The sequence below is a fragment of the Spodoptera frugiperda genome, chromosome 22 (assembly GCF_023101765.2).
Source record: "Spodoptera frugiperda isolate SF20-4 chromosome 22, AGI-APGP_CSIRO_Sfru_2.0, whole genome shotgun sequence".
Lineage (NCBI taxonomy): Eukaryota > Metazoa > Arthropoda > Insecta > Lepidoptera > Noctuidae > Spodoptera > Spodoptera frugiperda.
Genome location: NC_064233.1, coordinates 6,967,153 through 6,986,954, shown reverse-complemented (window position 1 = coordinate 6,986,954; position 19,802 = coordinate 6,967,153). Strand labels below are relative to the sequence as shown.

Here is a 19,802-nt window from a genome sequence, read left to right as displayed (position 1 = left end):
GGGTACATTATTAGTATTTCTAAACATGATTTAAGCAGATGTACGGGATAAAATACAGTCGATTCTTTTCTCTGTTCTCTGTTCAAAGTTTAGGCTAATAAGCACTACCCATTCCTACTGTTGATTATTTGTTTGAAATTACTCAAGCGTAATAAATTTCCTTTCAACTAAAAACACATTCTCCCCGCAGGTTCCAGTACGTGCTAGCAGCAGCGACATCTATCGCCACTAAGCAGAACGAAGAGACGCTCACGTACCTCAACCAGGGCCAGCCGTACGAGATCAAGCTGAAGAAACTCGGCGATCTCTCGCATTACAAGGGGAAGATACTCAAGGTACACATTATTGTATAATTGGAACTCGATAAGGGATATTTACGGGAGCAACAGTGGCGAAATATCGGAAACTCATAGGAATTGAAAAACATGGTAAATATTCCGTTTCAAGTTCCAATTGGGTAGTATCCTCGGTCAAAAATAAATTATTACAACTTTTCAATACAATAAAATACTGAAAAATAATCACACTCTAGTTCATAAAGGAGATTGTCCAAATCTGGCTATTTTTGAACAGGCTGCTCAACAAAAATGTAATTTACCAATAATTTTATTTATATTTTAGTAAATGTCTGACGCTAATAACTTTGTATCAATTTGTACTTTAAAAAAATCGATTTTTATTGGTATTTGTTATGATAAGACCAAGTATTTGTAGTAGTTTGCTTTGAATTTGACTTTAGTGCTGCCAATCTGTTGTCAATCTGTTGTGTTTTTCGTCAAAATGACAGATATTATTCGCTTTGTTCTTTTGCATTGTGAGTGTTGAAACTCCAATTTATTGCGTGGGAAAATACAAAGTAGACACATTAGTAGGAAAACATATTTTGTATATATATTATATGAAAATAACACTAAAGGCAGGACAGCCATAAAACATTATTGCTGCAACTGCATGGTGGGTCATAGAACAGTAGGTTGATGTGCACATATAATAACTATTATTTGGTTTTTAAGCTGGGCAAGGTTACCAGAAAATTATTAATCCACCTGCCGAGTTCCTTGACCATATTTTAATTACATATGAATCGGATTAATAATGCAATTTAATAGAAAGAAAATGTTTTATTTCATGCATAATCAGTTTCAATAAAATGTAAAAAAATATCTAAATATAAATCTTGATACAAAACTAAGTTTGTATCTTCATTCTTACTGATATGAACTAATAAATCAAACATATATTATTAGCTGAAGTGCTTGTTCAAAAATAGCCAAAGTCCCATACAAGATGGTCAATCCCCTTTGATGAACTACTTAATTTTCGAATTTTTCTAGCAAAATTTCTAGAAATAAGTCTGCTATTTGACGTCAAAAACTTATGACGTCATAAGTTTTTCGTCGTTTTTGACGTTTCGAAAAAAGTATTGAATTTGACTAGTAGGATAATACTCTATTGGAACTTGAAACGGGATATTTACGGGAGCAACAGTGCCGAAATATCGAAAACTCATAGGAATTGAAAGACATGGTAAATATCCCGTTTCAAGTTCCAATTGGGTAGTATCCTCGGTCAAAAATAAATTATTACAACTTTTCAATACAATAAAATATTAAAAAATAATCACACTCTCATTCATAAATTTGATGAACTATTTAATTTTCGATTTTTTCTAGCTAAATTTCTAGAAATAAGTCTGCTATTTGACGTTAAAAACTTATGACGTCATAACGCACTATTTCATACAAAGTTCATAGAAAATATCGTTTTTGACGTTTCGAAAAAATATTGAATTTGACTAGTAGAAAACTAGCCTATTGGAACTTGAAACGGGATATTTACGGGAGCAAATTGCGGAAACTTATAGAAATTGAAAAACATGGTAAATATCCCGTTAAAAGTTCCATTTTAGTGTTAGTGACCATGTCAGTTTAAAAACTTCTATTATTGTATAAGCCGGTAAACGAGCAGACGGATCACCTGATGGTAAGCAATCGCCACCGCCTATGGACACTTGAAACACCAGAGGCGTTACAAGTGCGTTGCCGGCCTTTTGGGGGTTAGGGATTTAAGGGTTGTTGGAGAATCGGGGATTGGGGAGATTGGGAAGGGCGATTATTGGGCCTCCGGTAACCTCACTTACACAACGAAAGATTTTTCCTAGTATATTCTATTGATGCAGAGGCCAGGCAACCGGCTGCCACTTAACTTGTAGCAGGTTCGATTCCCGCACGAAGCAACTCTTTGTCGTATCCACAAATCGTTATTCCGGGTCTGGGTGTCATGAGTATATGAACTTGTATGTTTGTAAACGCACCCACGACACAGGAGAAAATCCTAGTGTGGTTCAAAGTTTTTTTAAAATAATATTTAATTCAATGATTGTATATTAAAATGTGGTATTACAGAGCGTGATCAAGATCTGCTTCCACGAGCGCCGCCTGCAGTACATGGAGCGCGAGCAGATAGCGCAGTGGCACAACGAGAGGCCCGGAGAGAGGATCGTCGAGGTACGATACTTGGGTGTCATACATTTGTAAAAATACTTTTTTCATTTACGTCACGGTTTAATGCAACGTCCTACGTAAGCAATGTAGACGCGTGGCAATGCGGTGCGACGCGACGGGAATACGGCACACTGGTAATTTGTGTATGGGCCGAAAAACCACGTGGAGTGCAAGAGGCAATCAATTGACTTAGCCTATTGTCGGGAACTAGACGCGATGTCGGATGTTTTTAATGTCGGAAACAGAAATAAAACGAAACGATTCCATGGACGTGGACATAACCGCCGTCACTAAGCATCGCTTGAATTCGTGTATCACCGCACCGCTTCGGTCCTGCTTAATAGACCGCTCACGTAAGACGTCCATGAAAGTGTAAAGGATGATTTTCCACCAGGATATGCTACGGTGTAGCTATGTAAGGAAATGTAATAGCTAAGCGTGAAACTATGTGACCGCCACTGCGGTAAGCTATGTACGTGCTAGGAAGACACCGCAGCTCGAGTATACGATGTATGACAGTAGGGAAGCCATAATAGCACGCATTTTCCATATAAAAACAGTGTAGCCTGAGTCCGTTTCCAAGTGCTAAGCTATGTGTACATTGAATATTTTCCCCCTTATCCAAGCAACCTAACACAGCACATCTCTTGTTAAAAAGCGCCCTAATCCAAGCTTCAAAATTATTGACCACGGATTCGAGTCCTGTTTATGAAACCATCCCCATGAAATATTAGCTAACATAGTATGTTCTCCGGCAGGTGGACGTGCCCCTGTCGTACGGCGTGATCCGCGTGGAACAGCCCGCCTGCCTCAACGCGCTGCACGTCTACTGGGACCCCACCAAGGACGTCGGCGTCTACATCAAGGTCAGTACACATTATACATTACTAGCAGCCCGCCTGCCTCAACGCGCTGCACGTCTACTGGGACCCCACCAAGGACGTCGGCGTCTACATCAAGGTCAGTACACATTATACATTACTAGCAGCCCGCCTGCCTCAACGCGCTGCACGTCTACTGGGACCCCACCAAGGACGTCGGCGTCTACATCAAGGTCAGTACACATTATACATTACTAGCAGCCCGCCTGCCTCAACGCGCTGCACGTCTACTGGGACCCCACCAAGGACGTCGGCGTCTACATCAAGGTCAGTACACATTATACATTACTAGCAGCCCGCCTGCCTCAACGCGCTGCACGTCTACTGGGACCCCACCAAGGACGTCGGCGTCTACATCAAGGTCAGTACACATTATACATTACTAGCAGCCCGCCTGCCTCAACGCGCTGCACGTCTACTGGGACCCCACCAAGGACGTCGGCGTCTACATCAAGGTCAGTACACATTATACATTACTAGCAGCCCGCCTGCCTCAACGCGCTGCACGTCTACTGGGACCCCACCAAGGACGTCGGCGTCTACATCAAGGTCAGTACACATTATACATTACTAGCAGCCCGCCTGCCTCAACGCGCTGCACGTCTACTGGGACCCCACCAAGGACGTCGGCGTCTACATCAAGGTCAGTACACATTATACATTACTAGCAGCCCGCCTGCCTCAACGCGCTGCACGTCTACTGGGACCCCACCAAGGACGTCGGCGTCTACATCAAGGTCAGTACACATTATACATTACTAGCAGCCCGCCTGCCTCAACGCGCTGCACGTCTACTGGGACCCCACCAAGGACGTCGGCGTCTACATCAAGGTCAGTACACATTATACATTACTAGCAGCCCGCCTGCCTCAACGCGCTGCACGTCTACTGGGACCCCACCAAGGACGTCGGCGTCTACATCAAGGTCAGTACACATTATACATTACTAGCAGCCCGCCTGCCTCAACGCGCTGCACGTCTACTGGGACCCCACCAAGGACGTCGGCGTCTACATCAAGGTCAGTACACATTATACATTACTAGCAGCCCGCCTGCCTCAACGCGCTGCACGTCTACTGGGACCCCACCAAGGACGTCGGCGTCTACATCAAGGTCAGTACACATTATACATTACTAGCAGCCCGCCTGCCTCAACGCGCTGCACGTCTACTGGGACCCCACCAAGGACGTCGGCGTCTACATCAAGGTCAGTACACATTATACATTACTAGCAGCCCGCCTGCCTCAACGCGCTGCACGTCTACTGGGACCCCACCAAGGACGTCGGCGTCTACATCAAGGTCAGTACACATTATACATTACTAGCGACCCGCCCTAGCTTTGCATGGGTGCAATGGTGATATATTATGCATGTATTATACATATAAACCTTCCTCTTGAATCACTATTAAAAAAACCGCATCAAAATCCGTTGCGTAGTTTTAAAGATTTAAGCATACAAAGGGACATGTTTTATACTATGTATCTCATTAACATTTAATATATAAGGTTTTCTAAAAGTATCTGCCACAGCTTTAATGAGAGGTAATGTATGAAAAAAACTTATAATTGATAATCTTTAAACACAAAACTACCTCCCATTAAATCCGTGGCAGATTCTTTTAAAACTTCTTATAGAATACGTTCCTGTTTAACACCTTGATGATCATTGTTAATAATTTTAATAGATTTAGAATTTTCAGTTGGAAAACACCTTACATAGAGTTGTTCTAGCTACCCCCAAAGACCTAAGTTCTTTCTACATTTATATATATTTTTTATCCTCCTATCCAGGTGAACTGCATTTCGACGGAGTTCACAGCGAAGAAGCATGGCGGCGAGAAGGGCGTGCCGTTCCGCATACAGGTGGAGACATACCTCGCCAGCGATGAACATAACCGTCTGCATGCCGCCGCTTGTCAGATTAAGGTGGGTGTCGAGTTAGGAGTCAAAGTTATACTTAATTGTCAAAACTAACCACCGTACTCAAAGTCATTTAATGGTTACTTAACCCAGTCCTTAGCAATTGATTTCGATACAAAATTGTTGCTAATATAAGGAATAGTTTAAGTAGTTATTAAATGTCTCTGAGTACAATAGTAAGAGTATTATTTTGTTGCCCTTAAGGTTATTCTCTTTTCGATCTCTTTGACTGAATATTAGCGTTATATTGTTCTCACTTAGTTTAAGCAATCGAAGCAAAGAAAAGCAATGTAAACAAGAATTGTATTGTAACCCTGATTGAAAAAGAGTAACCTATGAAGTTTCTAGCTCGTTGCTCTCCTTAGGAATCTAATCTACCCTTGAGGAACATAGCAAATAGCTTTACTAGAGGACTGAACGACACACAGACCCTTTTTATGTTTTGTTTGACGTTCAAAAGTGCCATCCCGGTTTATTTAAAAATAAATATTTTTGACTTTGACTTTGATAATAATCATGGAAACTTTGTCCTTAGGTGTTCAAACTAAAGGGAGCGGACAGGAAACACAAACAGGATCGCGAGAAAGTGATGCGCAGACCGCGCACCGACCTGGAGAAGTACCAGCCCGGCTGTGAAGCCACCGTGCTTACTACGGTACGTGAACATATTATTTTATATTCACTTATCACATTAACAGCTATATTAGCCACTACCGACCAAAGGCCTCTTCTCAAAACCTAGTTATGTTTAATTGCCTATAGTTTTAATTGGCGTAGGAAACTTTATTCTCATTATTCTGAAAATTTTCAAATTGTTATGGTAATGAATCATGGGTGTCAGAAAAAGTTGAAACCAGGATTAATGCTGTGGAAATAAGAGCCCTGCTGAAGTATGTCGGAGTAGGAGTGATCAAGTGACCGAAATAGTGTTATTAGAGAAAGGTGTGGCTTGAAAGACGATATAGGAAAGGATTGAAAAGGTAATGTTACAATGGTTTGGACATTTAGAAAGTATGGATAAAAGCTTTACGAAAGAAATATGCAAGGCGAAACGAAGTCATCCTAGACCATATAAAGAAAAGATTGGCGATATATTAAAGAGGGGGCCAAATTAAAAGTACCTTTCCGTTCCGCCTCTGCCTACCCCCCATGGGAGACAGGCGTTAGGTTATGTATGTATGTTAAAATGGTTATTTTGTTGACAGCTGTCAAATGACGCCTTAATGCCGCCGCCATCGTTGGTCACCACATCGCCGCCATATTCCCCAGAGCTGTGGTAAGTACCGTGAATAAAAAATTGGGACTTTTGTATAGATACAAAAGCACGTTGGAAATATTTGGGGGAAACTTACATATGTTCGAGGACGGATAACGCTAGCTACGCCCCTGGTACAAATACTATGTAAATAGACGTGTTTTCGGAGCAATATGTGTGTGATTTCCTAGGTAATAAGGATGTTTTCAATAAGTACGTATCTTTATCTAGATAGACTTCAAGGTTCCTTGTGCGAACTGCTAGGGAGTGGAATTCTTTGCCGGAGTCTGTGTTTCCTGAAGGGTATAACCTGGGTGTCTTCAAAGCCCGAGTGAATAGGTTGCTTAAGGGCAGACGTGCTACATCGTAGGCCGCATCATCACTTACCATCAGGCGAGATAGCGGCCAAACATCGACCCATCAAATGTAAAAGCAGTACCGGCATAGTACGAGTTACCTTATCATCGAATAAAAACGAAAGGAGAGCGGGATTGGCTCTCTTATTGGTTGATTCATTTGGGCCGGCCAATCAGAGTACCAAACGCGTTCTCGTTCCGTTTTTATTCAACGTTAAGCAAACTCGTAACTACTAAGGGTATAAATAGCAAGATTACTTTTCGTGATTTTGCCACCTTGCCACTGAGAAATACATTGTAATTAGCCGAAACTAACTAGTAGGCACATAATTCTCTTCAATTATCTTTAGGTAGTAATAATACTGGGTTTCTACCCCCACATGACGAAGCATGACGTTATGTATGACAAGCGTGGAATTTAAATGACAGTCACACAGAATTTAGAGCAATAAATATTAATTGATGTCATGTGAGGCAATTGATGGCAACACTATTGAATTGAATTGGTTAACCTGATGCGGGCAACACTTACTTACTACATGTATATTATCTATATTTATATGAATTATATGTTACCTACTAGCTGACCCGGCAAACTTCGTACCGCCTCAAACATTTTTTCTCACCTTTTAAACCTTCCCTGGACTTCCACAAATAATTCAAGACCAAAATTAGCCAAATCGGTCGAGCCGTTCTCGAGTTTTAGCGAGACTAACGAACAGCGATTGATTTTTATACATAGAGATTATTTTTATATAATATGGAGATTAAAAAGGCAAACTATTACTGGGCTTTTTTCAGATTTTCGATTCACTCCCTATTACATGGGACTTTAACACAATTAGTGAAAAGTGTATGTACATTATATAGCGGCATTACGTGCCGTAATGTGCACCTCTGCTTGCCTCTTCGGGGATAAAAGGCGTGATGTTGACTTTCATAAACAATACTTTCCTCAGTGAAGTAGCAACGCTATGCAAAGTAAGGCATTTCTCTCTCGATCCTTGACTAAGCAAATGCACAGGTTTAATAAAGCTCTCTAATTGGTCCGGGTGTGCTGCGGAGTGGTGCTGCTCACATCGCTGCGTTGACGAAATTTTATAAAATTCATAAAGTTTCATAATCTTTGTGAATACGGGTGTAAAACGTTTTTGGTAACATTCCCGGGTCTAACAAGATACATTTGTCAGTCTGAACAGCCCGCCATATTCTCAACGAGTCTACAGTTTTCTAGAATGCAACACCGAACAATAAAATGTCATAGAACTTGATGATAAATGATCTTAGAATTGAAATAATTACGTTTCGTCTCAATTTAACACTTATTCACACTTGTTACGTACGTGTCAGACCAAGTAATTGATTTTTAAGTAATTTATGAATGATTCATACATAGACTTCTGAATGATACTTTTCTATGAATTTTGTAGGAGTATCGTACGCGACTTATGATGTCATAAAGTTTTTTTGCGTCAAATAGCATAATATTACGTATTTCTAACTACATATTTCCGATTTAAACGAAAAGCTATAAAAAGTAAAAACAGAAAAAATAAACAAAACCACAGATTATAAAAGCGCGCTAATTTAGTGATGGGACATAACAAAAACCGGTACTAACAAAAACCGATAAAAAAAATCTATCGATATCGCTACAGCTCTAGGGTTATAAAAATAACTCTTTCCATTCCATGTTCGTTGCACGTTAATTCAATGCTAAGCCCTATTGGGTGTAATTAGTGTCGTTATATCCGACAATTGTTCCCTTGACGTCTTAACGACATGTTTTAGTACTAACAATTAGTTAAGCGAAGCAACGTGCGTGTAGTTTTATTAACGTAGCGTGTTGCAATTTATCGTGTGGTGTCGGCAAAGTTAGATGCACGTGTCACCACCTTTACTCTTTCCGCGGGTGTCGTAAGACAGGAACTATACAACTCGACATTGAATTGATTTTGATTTGAGATTGGTTATTGAATTTGGCGTTATAACCGAGATCGGGCAGCAGCGTTCTCTTAAAAATCATCCTTCTGCAACCCACCTGTTAAGGGTGCTATCTTCCAGGGTTATGCTATGCTACGATGCCGTGGATGCGTTAGGCTTCTGCTAATCATATTCATTAACTTAGCTAAGCACTGGTGGAAACGGACTCAGTTATGCTGTTTTTTAAATGAAAAGGTGCGTGCTAAGGATGGCTTCCCTATCGATACATTGCATACTCAAGCTGCCCATCTTTCTCGCACAGCTAAATAGCTTAGTATCAATAGAAACGGTCATATAGTTTCACAGCTTATCTATTACATCTTCGTAACATAGCACATCTCTGGTGGAAAAGCACCCTGAGTCTCATCTTTCTCCAATCCGCCTGTTAAGCGTAAAGATTATCTTTTATAGAGGAGGTCTATAATCCAGCAGTAGACTCTTACAAGCAGGATAGTGATGAAGAATATTATTAATTACTTACTCAAAACAACGTGCATGTAGGTTTATTGACGTAGCGTGTTGCAATTACAAGTTGTTTTATTGGATAATATTATGTTTGTGTTATGCAATGCAATACTTGCAACCGGCTCCTGTTTATTCGTCCGCTTGTTGTGGTATTGTACACATTTTCCTTTTGTATACAAATGATTTGATGTTTGTTTCCGATGAAAATTGACAATGATATTTCGTTTACGTTTGAAATTTTGTTGCTTCGTTTATTGGTCGTGGAATTTCTGAGATCAAGTTAGATAGATAGAATAATCTTTATAGTATATAGTTTACCATTATTAAAAAGAAACATTAATAGGATATGGGCTCAAAGGCGGTCTTATTACTGACAGTAATTTCTTCCAGGCCTTACCTTTGGGTGGACATATTGTAAAAATAATATTTAGGTGGGTCTGTATCCTGATCCGGAGCTGCGGACTACCTAGCCGGTTTACTGAGCCTCCGGCTCGAAAAGCATGAGTAGGAACGGGGTGGTTTTTTGTCAGTAAAGTCTGACACTCCCTACCGCCTCGCCCAAGACGGGAGAAGTTATTGGATGATTTTCAACCCTCAAAAAATAAAATGTGGGTGTGTATTTCCGACATAAAGGCAAAGTATTATTGAAGTATCTTCGGTTTTCACATATAAATGGTTTACTTACTGACTTTCTTATGATGACATGAGGGTCTGAAACTGCGGAAGAGACTAAAGAATTGAGGTTGTTGTAAAAGGCTGGTAGGTAGGCTTGAAATTTTGTGACTTGCTTCTAGCGCGGAAATTTTATGTTTGGAACGTGGATCCACGCGAGACACAATGTGTTTTCTATTGTAGTCTTATATGCGGCATATGAGTGGTTAAATAATAATTTTGTTATACGTAATATGAATAATTTTGCTTAAGTTCTTATCTAACAACCTCGTATATCATTGACGTCCTTATTTAGTCTGAATCATCTACTTACTAATCTTATCAGTCGATATAAAGTTGGAAATGGCTACTAGAGATAAAAATTTGGCACGTTTTTTGTGTATTTTACACAAGTCTGGTGTGGTGTAGTATCAAATATCTATGTTTACGCCTCGTGGGTCGAGTGGACGGAAGTTCGTCTGTCGAGTTAGAAGTTTTTTAGTTCGGTTCCTGCGTCAGACGAAATATAATTGAGGTATAGCGCGGAGTCTGAATTTTGCCCGGTGTGTGGCATTAGCCTCCCTATCACATGGAACTCATAATCTACTAGCGACCAGCCCCAGCTTCGCATGGGCGCAATGGTAAAAAACCGCATCGAAATCCGTTGCGTAGTTTTAAAGATTTGAAACTACGCATACAAAGGGACATAGGGACAGAGAAAGCGATTTGGTTTTATACTATGTAGTGAAGCCGTGAAAAGTGGGCGTTACATTGTAAATGTGCATCTCTGCCCATCACAATAAAGGTTATAAATAACAAAATATATAATTTAATTAAACTACAGATTACAACGTCACTATCAAAATCCCCAACAACATCTGATCTAAAAGGTCGCTATTTTCACACTACACACAAAGTGGCCATCAAAAGCGAATCCATCACTCTATTATAGAACATTACACAATATCTGGCATGATCATTCATCCTGAATGAAGAGGCAAGACGATTCCAAGCAGTTACCGACCCCATTACAGTAAATTGTGCTCGGCTATAAATAGAATCGTTCTGTCTGTATGTATGCTGGTTTCTGGTTCGAACTGGATTTAAAGGATGTAATGATGGACTGGCCTTTGACTTTGACATTTTTTTCGGTTTTGTAGACGTGTAGATTGTTTTGGAAGTGTATTTGGGGGTTCTTTTAAAATAAAACTTTGGAGATGCAACTTTTGACAATTTTTGTTTTTTGTTTTTGAATGGGGTTTATCATCCAATAACTTGGGCGAGGCGAGAGGGAGTGTCAGATTCTTACTGATTAAAAGCCACTCCGTTCCTACTCCTGCTTTTCGAGCCTGAACCCTGGTAAATTCACTTTGGTAGTCCTCGGCTCCGGATAATTTTTTACTATAAGATTACAGGTTCTCTATTAGGGGAGATTAAAGGTGGCAAATCGAGTTAAATTATTATTAGAAGATGTACATATGAAATATCTGAATATGCTGCAACTTCATTTTAACTGATTCTCAGGAAATTATAACCAGTTTTGATCTCTACCTGAGGAAACCGAATTTTATCGTCTCCTAAAACATTGCCCATTCATTCCATGTAAGACTTTCAATACGTAAGTAACCGTGCTGTTTTAATATTAAACACTAAGCAGAAATCTTTAAAATTCCTACCAGCCGCCTTCCCACGACCGCACAAAATGTCAAGTGTCAGCGTGTAATCGTGGTTTAGTTCCGTTCCCAAGTCGGTGCAAAAAAACTGCAATACCACGGCAGTAGAAGAGTGCAGCTGTATCTCTGTTTCGTTCTAATGCTGTTATTGGTGATCTCTCAGCTGTAGTAACCTATTTAGAATACAGGCTCCGGTCGGGTCGTTGACTTTCAATGGTTTTGTGTTTATGCAATACTCGTGTGTTGCACTTTGTGCGAATTTGTTGGTATGTTTTTAGTTTGACTGAAAATTTTTGTTGAATAAATTGTTACTTAAGGTTTGATTGTAGTGTGTAATCTTTTAGTAATGGAAGTAATAGTATAGGATGGAACTTTATGACGAATTTGACAGACAACAGCCACTTTGCTTTTGTAATAGAAGCTGAATTTATCACTATTATTACATCATTGAACACTAAGAGGTAGTCTAGATAAACAAGATAGTACTAAACCCATTAGAAGACCATTTAGGATATCCATAAAATGTTCCAAGGACCAATATTGGGTCCAAAAATTTTCAGTCATAATTTACGCCTCATGGATTTAAAGCTAACAATAACTATCCACTCTAGCGTCCATGGATACTATAGTATCCAAAGTGACGAGTTCTGTTTAACTCCCTCTAGTTTAAAATACGGTCTTGTTTGGTGAGTTTTGACTGATTATCTATACAGCTGAATAAATTGTTCGACGAAAAAATAAGACATGGCGTTGTAATATGCTTTGACAAACAAAATATAAATTTTTAAAGTTAGTTGACTCGTTTTTGAAGTGTTTTTGTGAGTTCCAACAATTATGTCGTAAATACTACAGTTTTGTTTAATTTATCTTGCAAGTGTTATACATCAAAATAAACTAGAAGATTTGTGCTTTACGATGATGTACAAATATCACAGTTTTAGCTGATAAATCTAGTCTAATTTTAACTTCAAACGATTGTTGTTTCGAAAAAAATGGCCGGTCTGGTGTTGGCCACTTTTAGTTTTGTTTATACATATTTTACATACTTTGCATTACAATAGTATATAAAATATCGAAATACATTTCGTAATAAGCAAAATAATACATTTTTCAAAGAGAAATATACTAAATTCATTGAAGATTCCATAATAATGTCAATGTGTTCCTCAGGTTTTTTGATGTGTAAAATTACGAGTAGTGTTTTCTTTCGATTTAATTACAATACTTAGAGTTAACCGAATATAATCATATATACATCAAAAGAAAGGGTAATGAGTCTAGTTTGTTGTAAAAATATTTTATTGATAAAATATGCAATAGTTGTGCCGTATATTCTAAAAAGGTAGAAATAATTCTGTTTTTTTTTCTGTGTTTCATGTTTAACCCGTTTTATTGTATTTTAAAGATTAACTAAAGATTTAAAAAAATCGTTAAGATTGATCAGTATTCTTCAATCTTTTTTTTGGTATTCTTTTCTTTATTCTAGGCATTACGGTTCAGTAGCTATATAGGTTTTTTGTTACGACGAACTTGCGAGTCGCGCGCGGTTCGGATGCCGTGCGCGGCTGGACGTTAGAGTGGTTATACAATAGCTGAACAGACTTATCACACGACAGGACATTCTTATCTAAATCCTTGGTAGTTAGCATAGTTACCTCGTCCGAAGGTCGAATGGCGCGACAAACAGTGTGTGTTTACTACGGCTTTGACTAAGTCAGATACATACTAGATATTTATTATCCTCTTATTCTGCGATTAATATGCTAAAACAAATCAGGTGAGTTATGGGAGCCCGATGTGAGCCTATTGCTGATTACAGACTGCGTATCGAGACTTCTTAATATTATAGGTATTTTTTTCTAAATCATGATACCGTGCAAATAGCTTAACTGGAGAACTGACCGACAGACAGACATTTTTGTTACACGTTTTGGCGTTTGGCGTTCAAAAGTGCCTTCTCGGACTATTTCAAATAAATAATTTAGACTTTGACTTTACCCAAAAATACTTAGCTAACTCGGGAATCAAATCCAACATTTTACTACTAACGAGGCAATCACCAAGTAAAAGTAAAACGCGCAGTTTTAATTTGCCGTCATCAAAAAAAAAAAGCTGTTATTTCGACACATATCCAGTTTACAAGTTATACATAAAACGCTATAAATGGTTTGCAATCAACTAACTTTTTTATTATAGACAATATACAAGGAGATTACTTAACACATACATAAGGAGTCTACATACATTATTAGTTTACAACTAAGACACCAGATGACGCTAGTGGTAGTACATATTATTTTGTTATATCTATTTAATACCTATATAGTATGGCCTTCGCGACGCCATTTAGGTACATATTCCTAAATTGGTTTGTTGTTGTTAATATTCATGTTAGAAGAGACCATTTTCCTCAACTCAGTGGCAACCAAATTATGAAATGAATAGGTATTACACGGAACTCATAACACGTAATGAAAAGTGATTTAAATTGTAAATTATACACCTCCCCTTATCTTTTCTTAAAGAAATCATCATCATCACGTCAAGGTTAACAGTCTATCTAAGTTCGTGAGGAACCACTGAATACAGGTCGGTTCGGGAGACCTATGTTTAATGGTGGACGTCTTGTAACTAGTACAATATGATGATGATCATCGTATAAACGGTTTCTTAAATAAATTCCGCTAGATATCGCAAAAAGACAATAAAAGTAGGAAAGTAAATAATACGAAAAATTAATAGCGATGATCTATTCTACAGCTGTTTTCAATAAAACAGGTCTCGAACGTAAACACCAGATAAAAGACGATTGTTTCTATAAGTTACGTCATTTCGATGTTTGTAAACGAAAGATTTACGTTTATTTTGGATCATCGGTCTTGCTGAAAGACAGTAATGACCTGTTTTATGGAGTTTTCATTGCTTTGCAGAAATGGTATTTGCTTCAGGAGTTCCCTTTTTTGTGGGTTCTTTGTAAAGGCCTGATGATGATGAATGAGTACTGGGTTTATATCTGAGGAAACTGATGGTTTGAAGATTTTATTCTATTAAATATTCTTACATCTCATGCAGTTTTCAGTCGACTTCAAAAAAGAAGGAATCTGTCTGTTTGTGTGTGATTATCTCGCGATTGGCCCAAGCGATTTGGATATGATTTTCAGAATAGTGTTTGTTACACTTGAAGAAGATGTTATTATATTAGGTAACTGACTTAAAAAAGAGGAGGTTGAATTCTGTTTCTTTTTATCGTAGTTCAAGGAAAATTACTGATGATTTGTTTTAAAATATATCTTTCATGGTTGCTAAAATGAAAGAATTTGTTTTCATGTTTTGACTTATATCTGGCACATAACTCGCAGTTTTATTCGACACGACACTGTAACCTACATGTCTTTTGAAAGTCTATTTTTGTTTGTCTTTCCTATACGCAAATAACGGCTAGACACGAACCTCTAGCGTTCGACTGCTAACCATATGTAAACGAATTTGAATCTTAGAATTAACTACTATTTCTCATAAACTAATTTATTTTTGCCCTAAGTTAAAACTGAATACAATTTTCTTCTTTTTAATTAAATCCTGTCTTCAAAATCTATACAAAATGCTCAAAGCTACACCAAACTCGTCACAAAAACAGCACTACATGCATCAATCACCTCATATTCCCACAAACGATCTAACGCGTAACTGATTACTTTTTGCCACAAAGTCGTGCAAAGGTGGCGTTAACCAGAATGAACCAAACCGGCGTTAGTTTTAACCCCTCTTTTATTGTTAATTTGTATGTGACACGAGTTTATGACGTGTGTAGGTATTTAGTTATTTCATTAAATTTAATGTGGACGTAGATGATTTGGGTGGGTGCCAGATTATTGTGTTGCATATATAAATTTTTATCTGTCTTCTGTTAGGTACCTGAAGGGATTGACATAGTATACTTATTTATCTCCAACTGTGTTATCAGTTGCGTGTGTCTAAGACCTGACAGGAACCAGTCCTATTACAGAATTCTGGATTTAAAGGAGTAGGTCCGTTCCTACTCTTGCACTGACTCTTACGGACTAAAAGCATGACTTAAGACGTTCCCTCTCGCCTCGCCCAAGGCGGGAGAAAACATTTCAGTCAGATTCCCCCCTCAAAAAAAAACTGTCATCTATACATAGACATACTATGAAATACGTGTACTTCCCGAACTATTATTTGTCTAATAACATCAACCCAAAGCCAATAAAAACAAAAGGCACTAAACGTCAGCAAACACAACGTAACTGAATAGACAAACAATATCCATTTTGAACCGATGAAACCGACTAAAACCGATTATATCTTACAGCAGTGTAGCGTAAAAACAGCTCGGCTAAATATAGTCAGTGAAATCAATGACAGGAGCTATTTTTATCTTTTATTAACCGTTTTTGTTGAAAAAACAATAATTAAAAGCCGTAGTTTCATTTATAATGGTACGCGATAGCATATATTTACATTGTGCCTAATTTAAGCCCCATTCCTACTCCTGCTTTTAGAGCCGGAGCCCCGGTAAACTCGCTAGGTAGTCCGCAGCTCCGGATTAGGCATCAGCCCTAGGATTTTCATTTACAAACATACAATGTCACTTACATATCACTCCGAGACCCAGAAATACGTGGCTCTCACAAAGAGTGATCTTTGCGAAAATTGAAACTGCGACACGTTTCGTAGCATCTACTGCACTAATAGATAGTTTTACTGAACGTCGGGAAAACGAAAAGAAAACTATTCTTTACCCGACCCAAGAATCTAATCTAACATCTAAGCAATTGCAATGAGGAAGTAGATAAATATGAAACAACGGTTTCTTGCAATGACTTCATTTCACAACCCTACCGTACCATGACGAGACGTAGGAAGCAATCACTAAGCTCTCCACGTTGTCTTAGGTCCGGAACCATTTAGCGATATCTGTATCGATAGTGATGTTCTTTGTTTTTGTACTGGGAAATCGATTTTATATTTAGAATTCGTTTGTTAATAATTAAGCAGAATATAATACATACATAAAGTAACACCGTTTTTTAATTCTTTAAAGAATATACACAACCTTTAAATGCCTAACTCCCAAAAGGCCGGCAACGTAAATGAGAGGCGGCGTTTGCTTACCATCAGGTGATCCGTCTGCCTGTTTTTACCGTTCTCCGTTTACCAGCTTATCCAAAAAATTAAAACAATGTCCCATTTAATATGGGATAAACCTAATGAAATACACGGTGCGCAATTACAGACTATGCCCTATTGATTCTCAATAACACTAGCAAAAGGTAAAAATCACCTGATAACAAGCATAATATTATTTACTACTGTGCCAATTTATTCAGGTCAAATAAAAAAAGACACTACACTCAAAATTAGACTCTCGTTAAATGTTTTGTAATGGTATTTTTTCAAATTAAATTATGTTCCAAACCTATCCTTGTGATAAGGAATAGCATATCAAGAAAAATATCAATAGGAAAGTTTTCGTTTAGTCGCGAGTAAAATGTTTAATCTGTTATCAAGTTTGTGTGGCCTCAATCTACAATACTGCGTCTTTTGTTACCTTGACTGTGCGATCCCTATATGGAATTGGTTTTGATACCGGTTATTCCCAAAAAGTGTAGTCAAGACTGAAACTATTGGAAATCTGCTTTTTACTGGTGTTAAAATCTAGTTTTTTCAGTGATTGTTCTTGAAATCATAAAGTGGAGTATATTATACTCAACGTAAATATCGGTTTAAGTTATAAACTCATGATTCTTAGACCAACGGATCGTCCGAAACAGATATTTGGGTCATACACGATAATAATGTATTCATACTTATAATTCAATGTCATTCTTCCACCCGACTGGAGCTTTGCCACAAAATATCTAGGTATCCTAGATTTATGACAAGAAAAGAAAGTGAGGACAGTGCGCCCGTCATATTTTAAAGTAGAATTGTATTAGTAGATTGATTTTTCTTATTGGTTCAGTAATTCCAGTCAAATAACCGTGTTTAGGTGTCGGATAAAATTGTCTGTAATATAATAAAAGGACAGGTTCTTTGCTATAAATCGTAGGTATATTAAATAAGCAGTATCGTAGTATGAAAAGGACATTGTTTCATCACGTTTACTAATAAATTATGTCCATGTCCACTTACCGAATCATCGTACATTTATTACATTAGTCAACCACTTGCTGTGATGGCAACTATATTGTAAACAAAATACTCAACCGAATAGCTATTTATAGTACACTCATTGTGTTGTTATTCATTTATTCTCATCGCGACGCGTAATTTGAATAATGACACGAAATAAAAACCTTTGCAACTAAACAACTTACTATTAATGTCCTGAACAATAGCGGTTATTAACATACAGAATCTTGTTCTTAGAAACAGCGATAAACGGGTTGCAGAAACCGGATTGCATGAGTTCGCATCGAATTGACGCACAATTGGGCTAAATCGAATAAAGTGTTTATTATATCCGGTTTGTTGCCGATCTGTCTAAATTTTCATCCTAACAACGCTCCAATTTAATGTGCCTACGCTTACAGTTAAAAATTTCCTACGCTATTGTCCACAATGCCTGGGTATATTTCACAAATCGTAAAGGTAGTCTTCAAAAATAAAGAAGAATAAAATAAACTTCCATGCCCTTCAATTTAAAAATAAAAATAAAACGAAAAACCGAATCGACACGATATAAACATACGTGTCACAACACTAGCGCTCGACAGCGCACGATGCACCGACCCGAGCCGGCCGCAGCCTCTGCGAACCGATTCCAACCGGTTTTGATCCAATCGAGGTGCGCGCTTCACTCGCGACCAATCAGCGGCCATTACGCCCAGTCGCTCGCGCTCCGTCGTCTGTCACGTACTCCTTTGTTTCTATTCAACGCAATTATTTTCCGCTGATATTCGTTGGATTTTTCACTGCAAATAATCAGACCAGTGTAATCTCGTGTGTAATAACGCATTGCAGTGTTCGATAATCTACATTCGCGTATAATATTCTGCGGGCAGTCGACTGTTCAAATATGTTGGACAAGTAAAAAAGTGCTAGGAACAGTTTGAGGACTCGAGCCTTGTGTTGTGGTGTACATAGTGCGAATATAATCGTGACAAATGGTTGTTGAAGCGAGTTGCGGGCCAGCTATGGTGGTTGCACGCGGGCGGGCGTATCGCGTTGGATCTGGTGCCTTCATCTTCTTCAACCTAACCAGGCAGGACTATAGCTGACGAGTAATATGCTCGTGCTCGAGCAGAGACTGAGTGCGCGGCACCTGGGGCGTGGGGTTGTGCTCAGTGCTCGTCTTGTGCACGGCGTGGAGGCGCAAGGGTGGCGCATGAAGTTCTCCCTTCTGAAGGCTGAGGTGGAGATCGAAGCCGACCCGGCGACCTATAGGGAACTGGCAAGGAGGTTGAATGCCGCTAACGTCCACGTCAGACCCGCTCGCCGCCCGAGATTGGCGTAAATATGCTTTTTTGTTTTTATTTTTAGTGCTACGAACGTAATTTCGACATTGTATTCTACGCATCACGTTGTAGCAGGCTCTGATTTACCGCTACAGTTTGCAACAGTTTTTCTGTTGGTTTTTTCTTGGTTAGTTGTCAATGCCAGTCTGCCTATAACCAGTATCTTGCTGGATACAAAACTGGTTTTCAGTTTTGTAAACATCACATAAACATAACCTAGATTTTAACCTAGTGTACCTATAAACACATAATATGTAATAATTTTGTGGTCTCAAACATTAAGGCTAGCCGCACACACTCAATAATATTGTCAATAAAGTACGTATTGTCAATAATATTGTGTGTGTGCGACCTGTATTGCGGTATTGTTCAATAATATTGTAGATTATCCAGAAATTCTGATTTTGTCACATCAATATCGGGGGGAGGCAGGGGTATTGTCAATTATATTGACGTGTGCGGGCGCGCGGCAATATTTTAGTTGAGGAAAAGATTTCAAGGCAGGCGGACGTTCGTGTTATTTGTTCAAAATGGAAGACGAAAACAGTATCCAAAGCGAAAATAGTGTTGATACTGTTGATAATAGTACCCTTACGGAAAAACACTATTTGTCAGTGTGTATTAAAACAT

At 38.5% G+C, this 19,802-nt stretch overlaps 1 protein-coding gene across 6 annotated transcripts in view; it reads left to right on the top strand.

The window, feature by feature from the left end:
• The window catches only part of LOC118279631 (transcription factor CP2), a 64,638-nt gene that overhangs the window by 32,776 nt on the left and 12,060 nt on the right, over positions 1–19,802 (top strand). For all 6 annotated transcript variants that reach the window (XM_050702614.1, XM_050702615.1, XM_050702613.1 and 3 more), the window contains 6 exons: positions 191–335; positions 2,406–2,507; positions 3,263–3,370; positions 5,180–5,314; positions 5,844–5,963; positions 6,514–6,584. In XM_050702614.1, the coding sequence (XP_050558571.1) occupies positions 191–335; positions 2,406–2,507; positions 3,263–3,370; positions 5,180–5,314; positions 5,844–5,963; positions 6,514–6,584 (681 nt within the window). The remainder of the gene's footprint in view (positions 1–190; positions 336–2,405; positions 2,508–3,262; positions 3,371–5,179; positions 5,315–5,843; positions 5,964–6,513; positions 6,585–19,802) is intronic.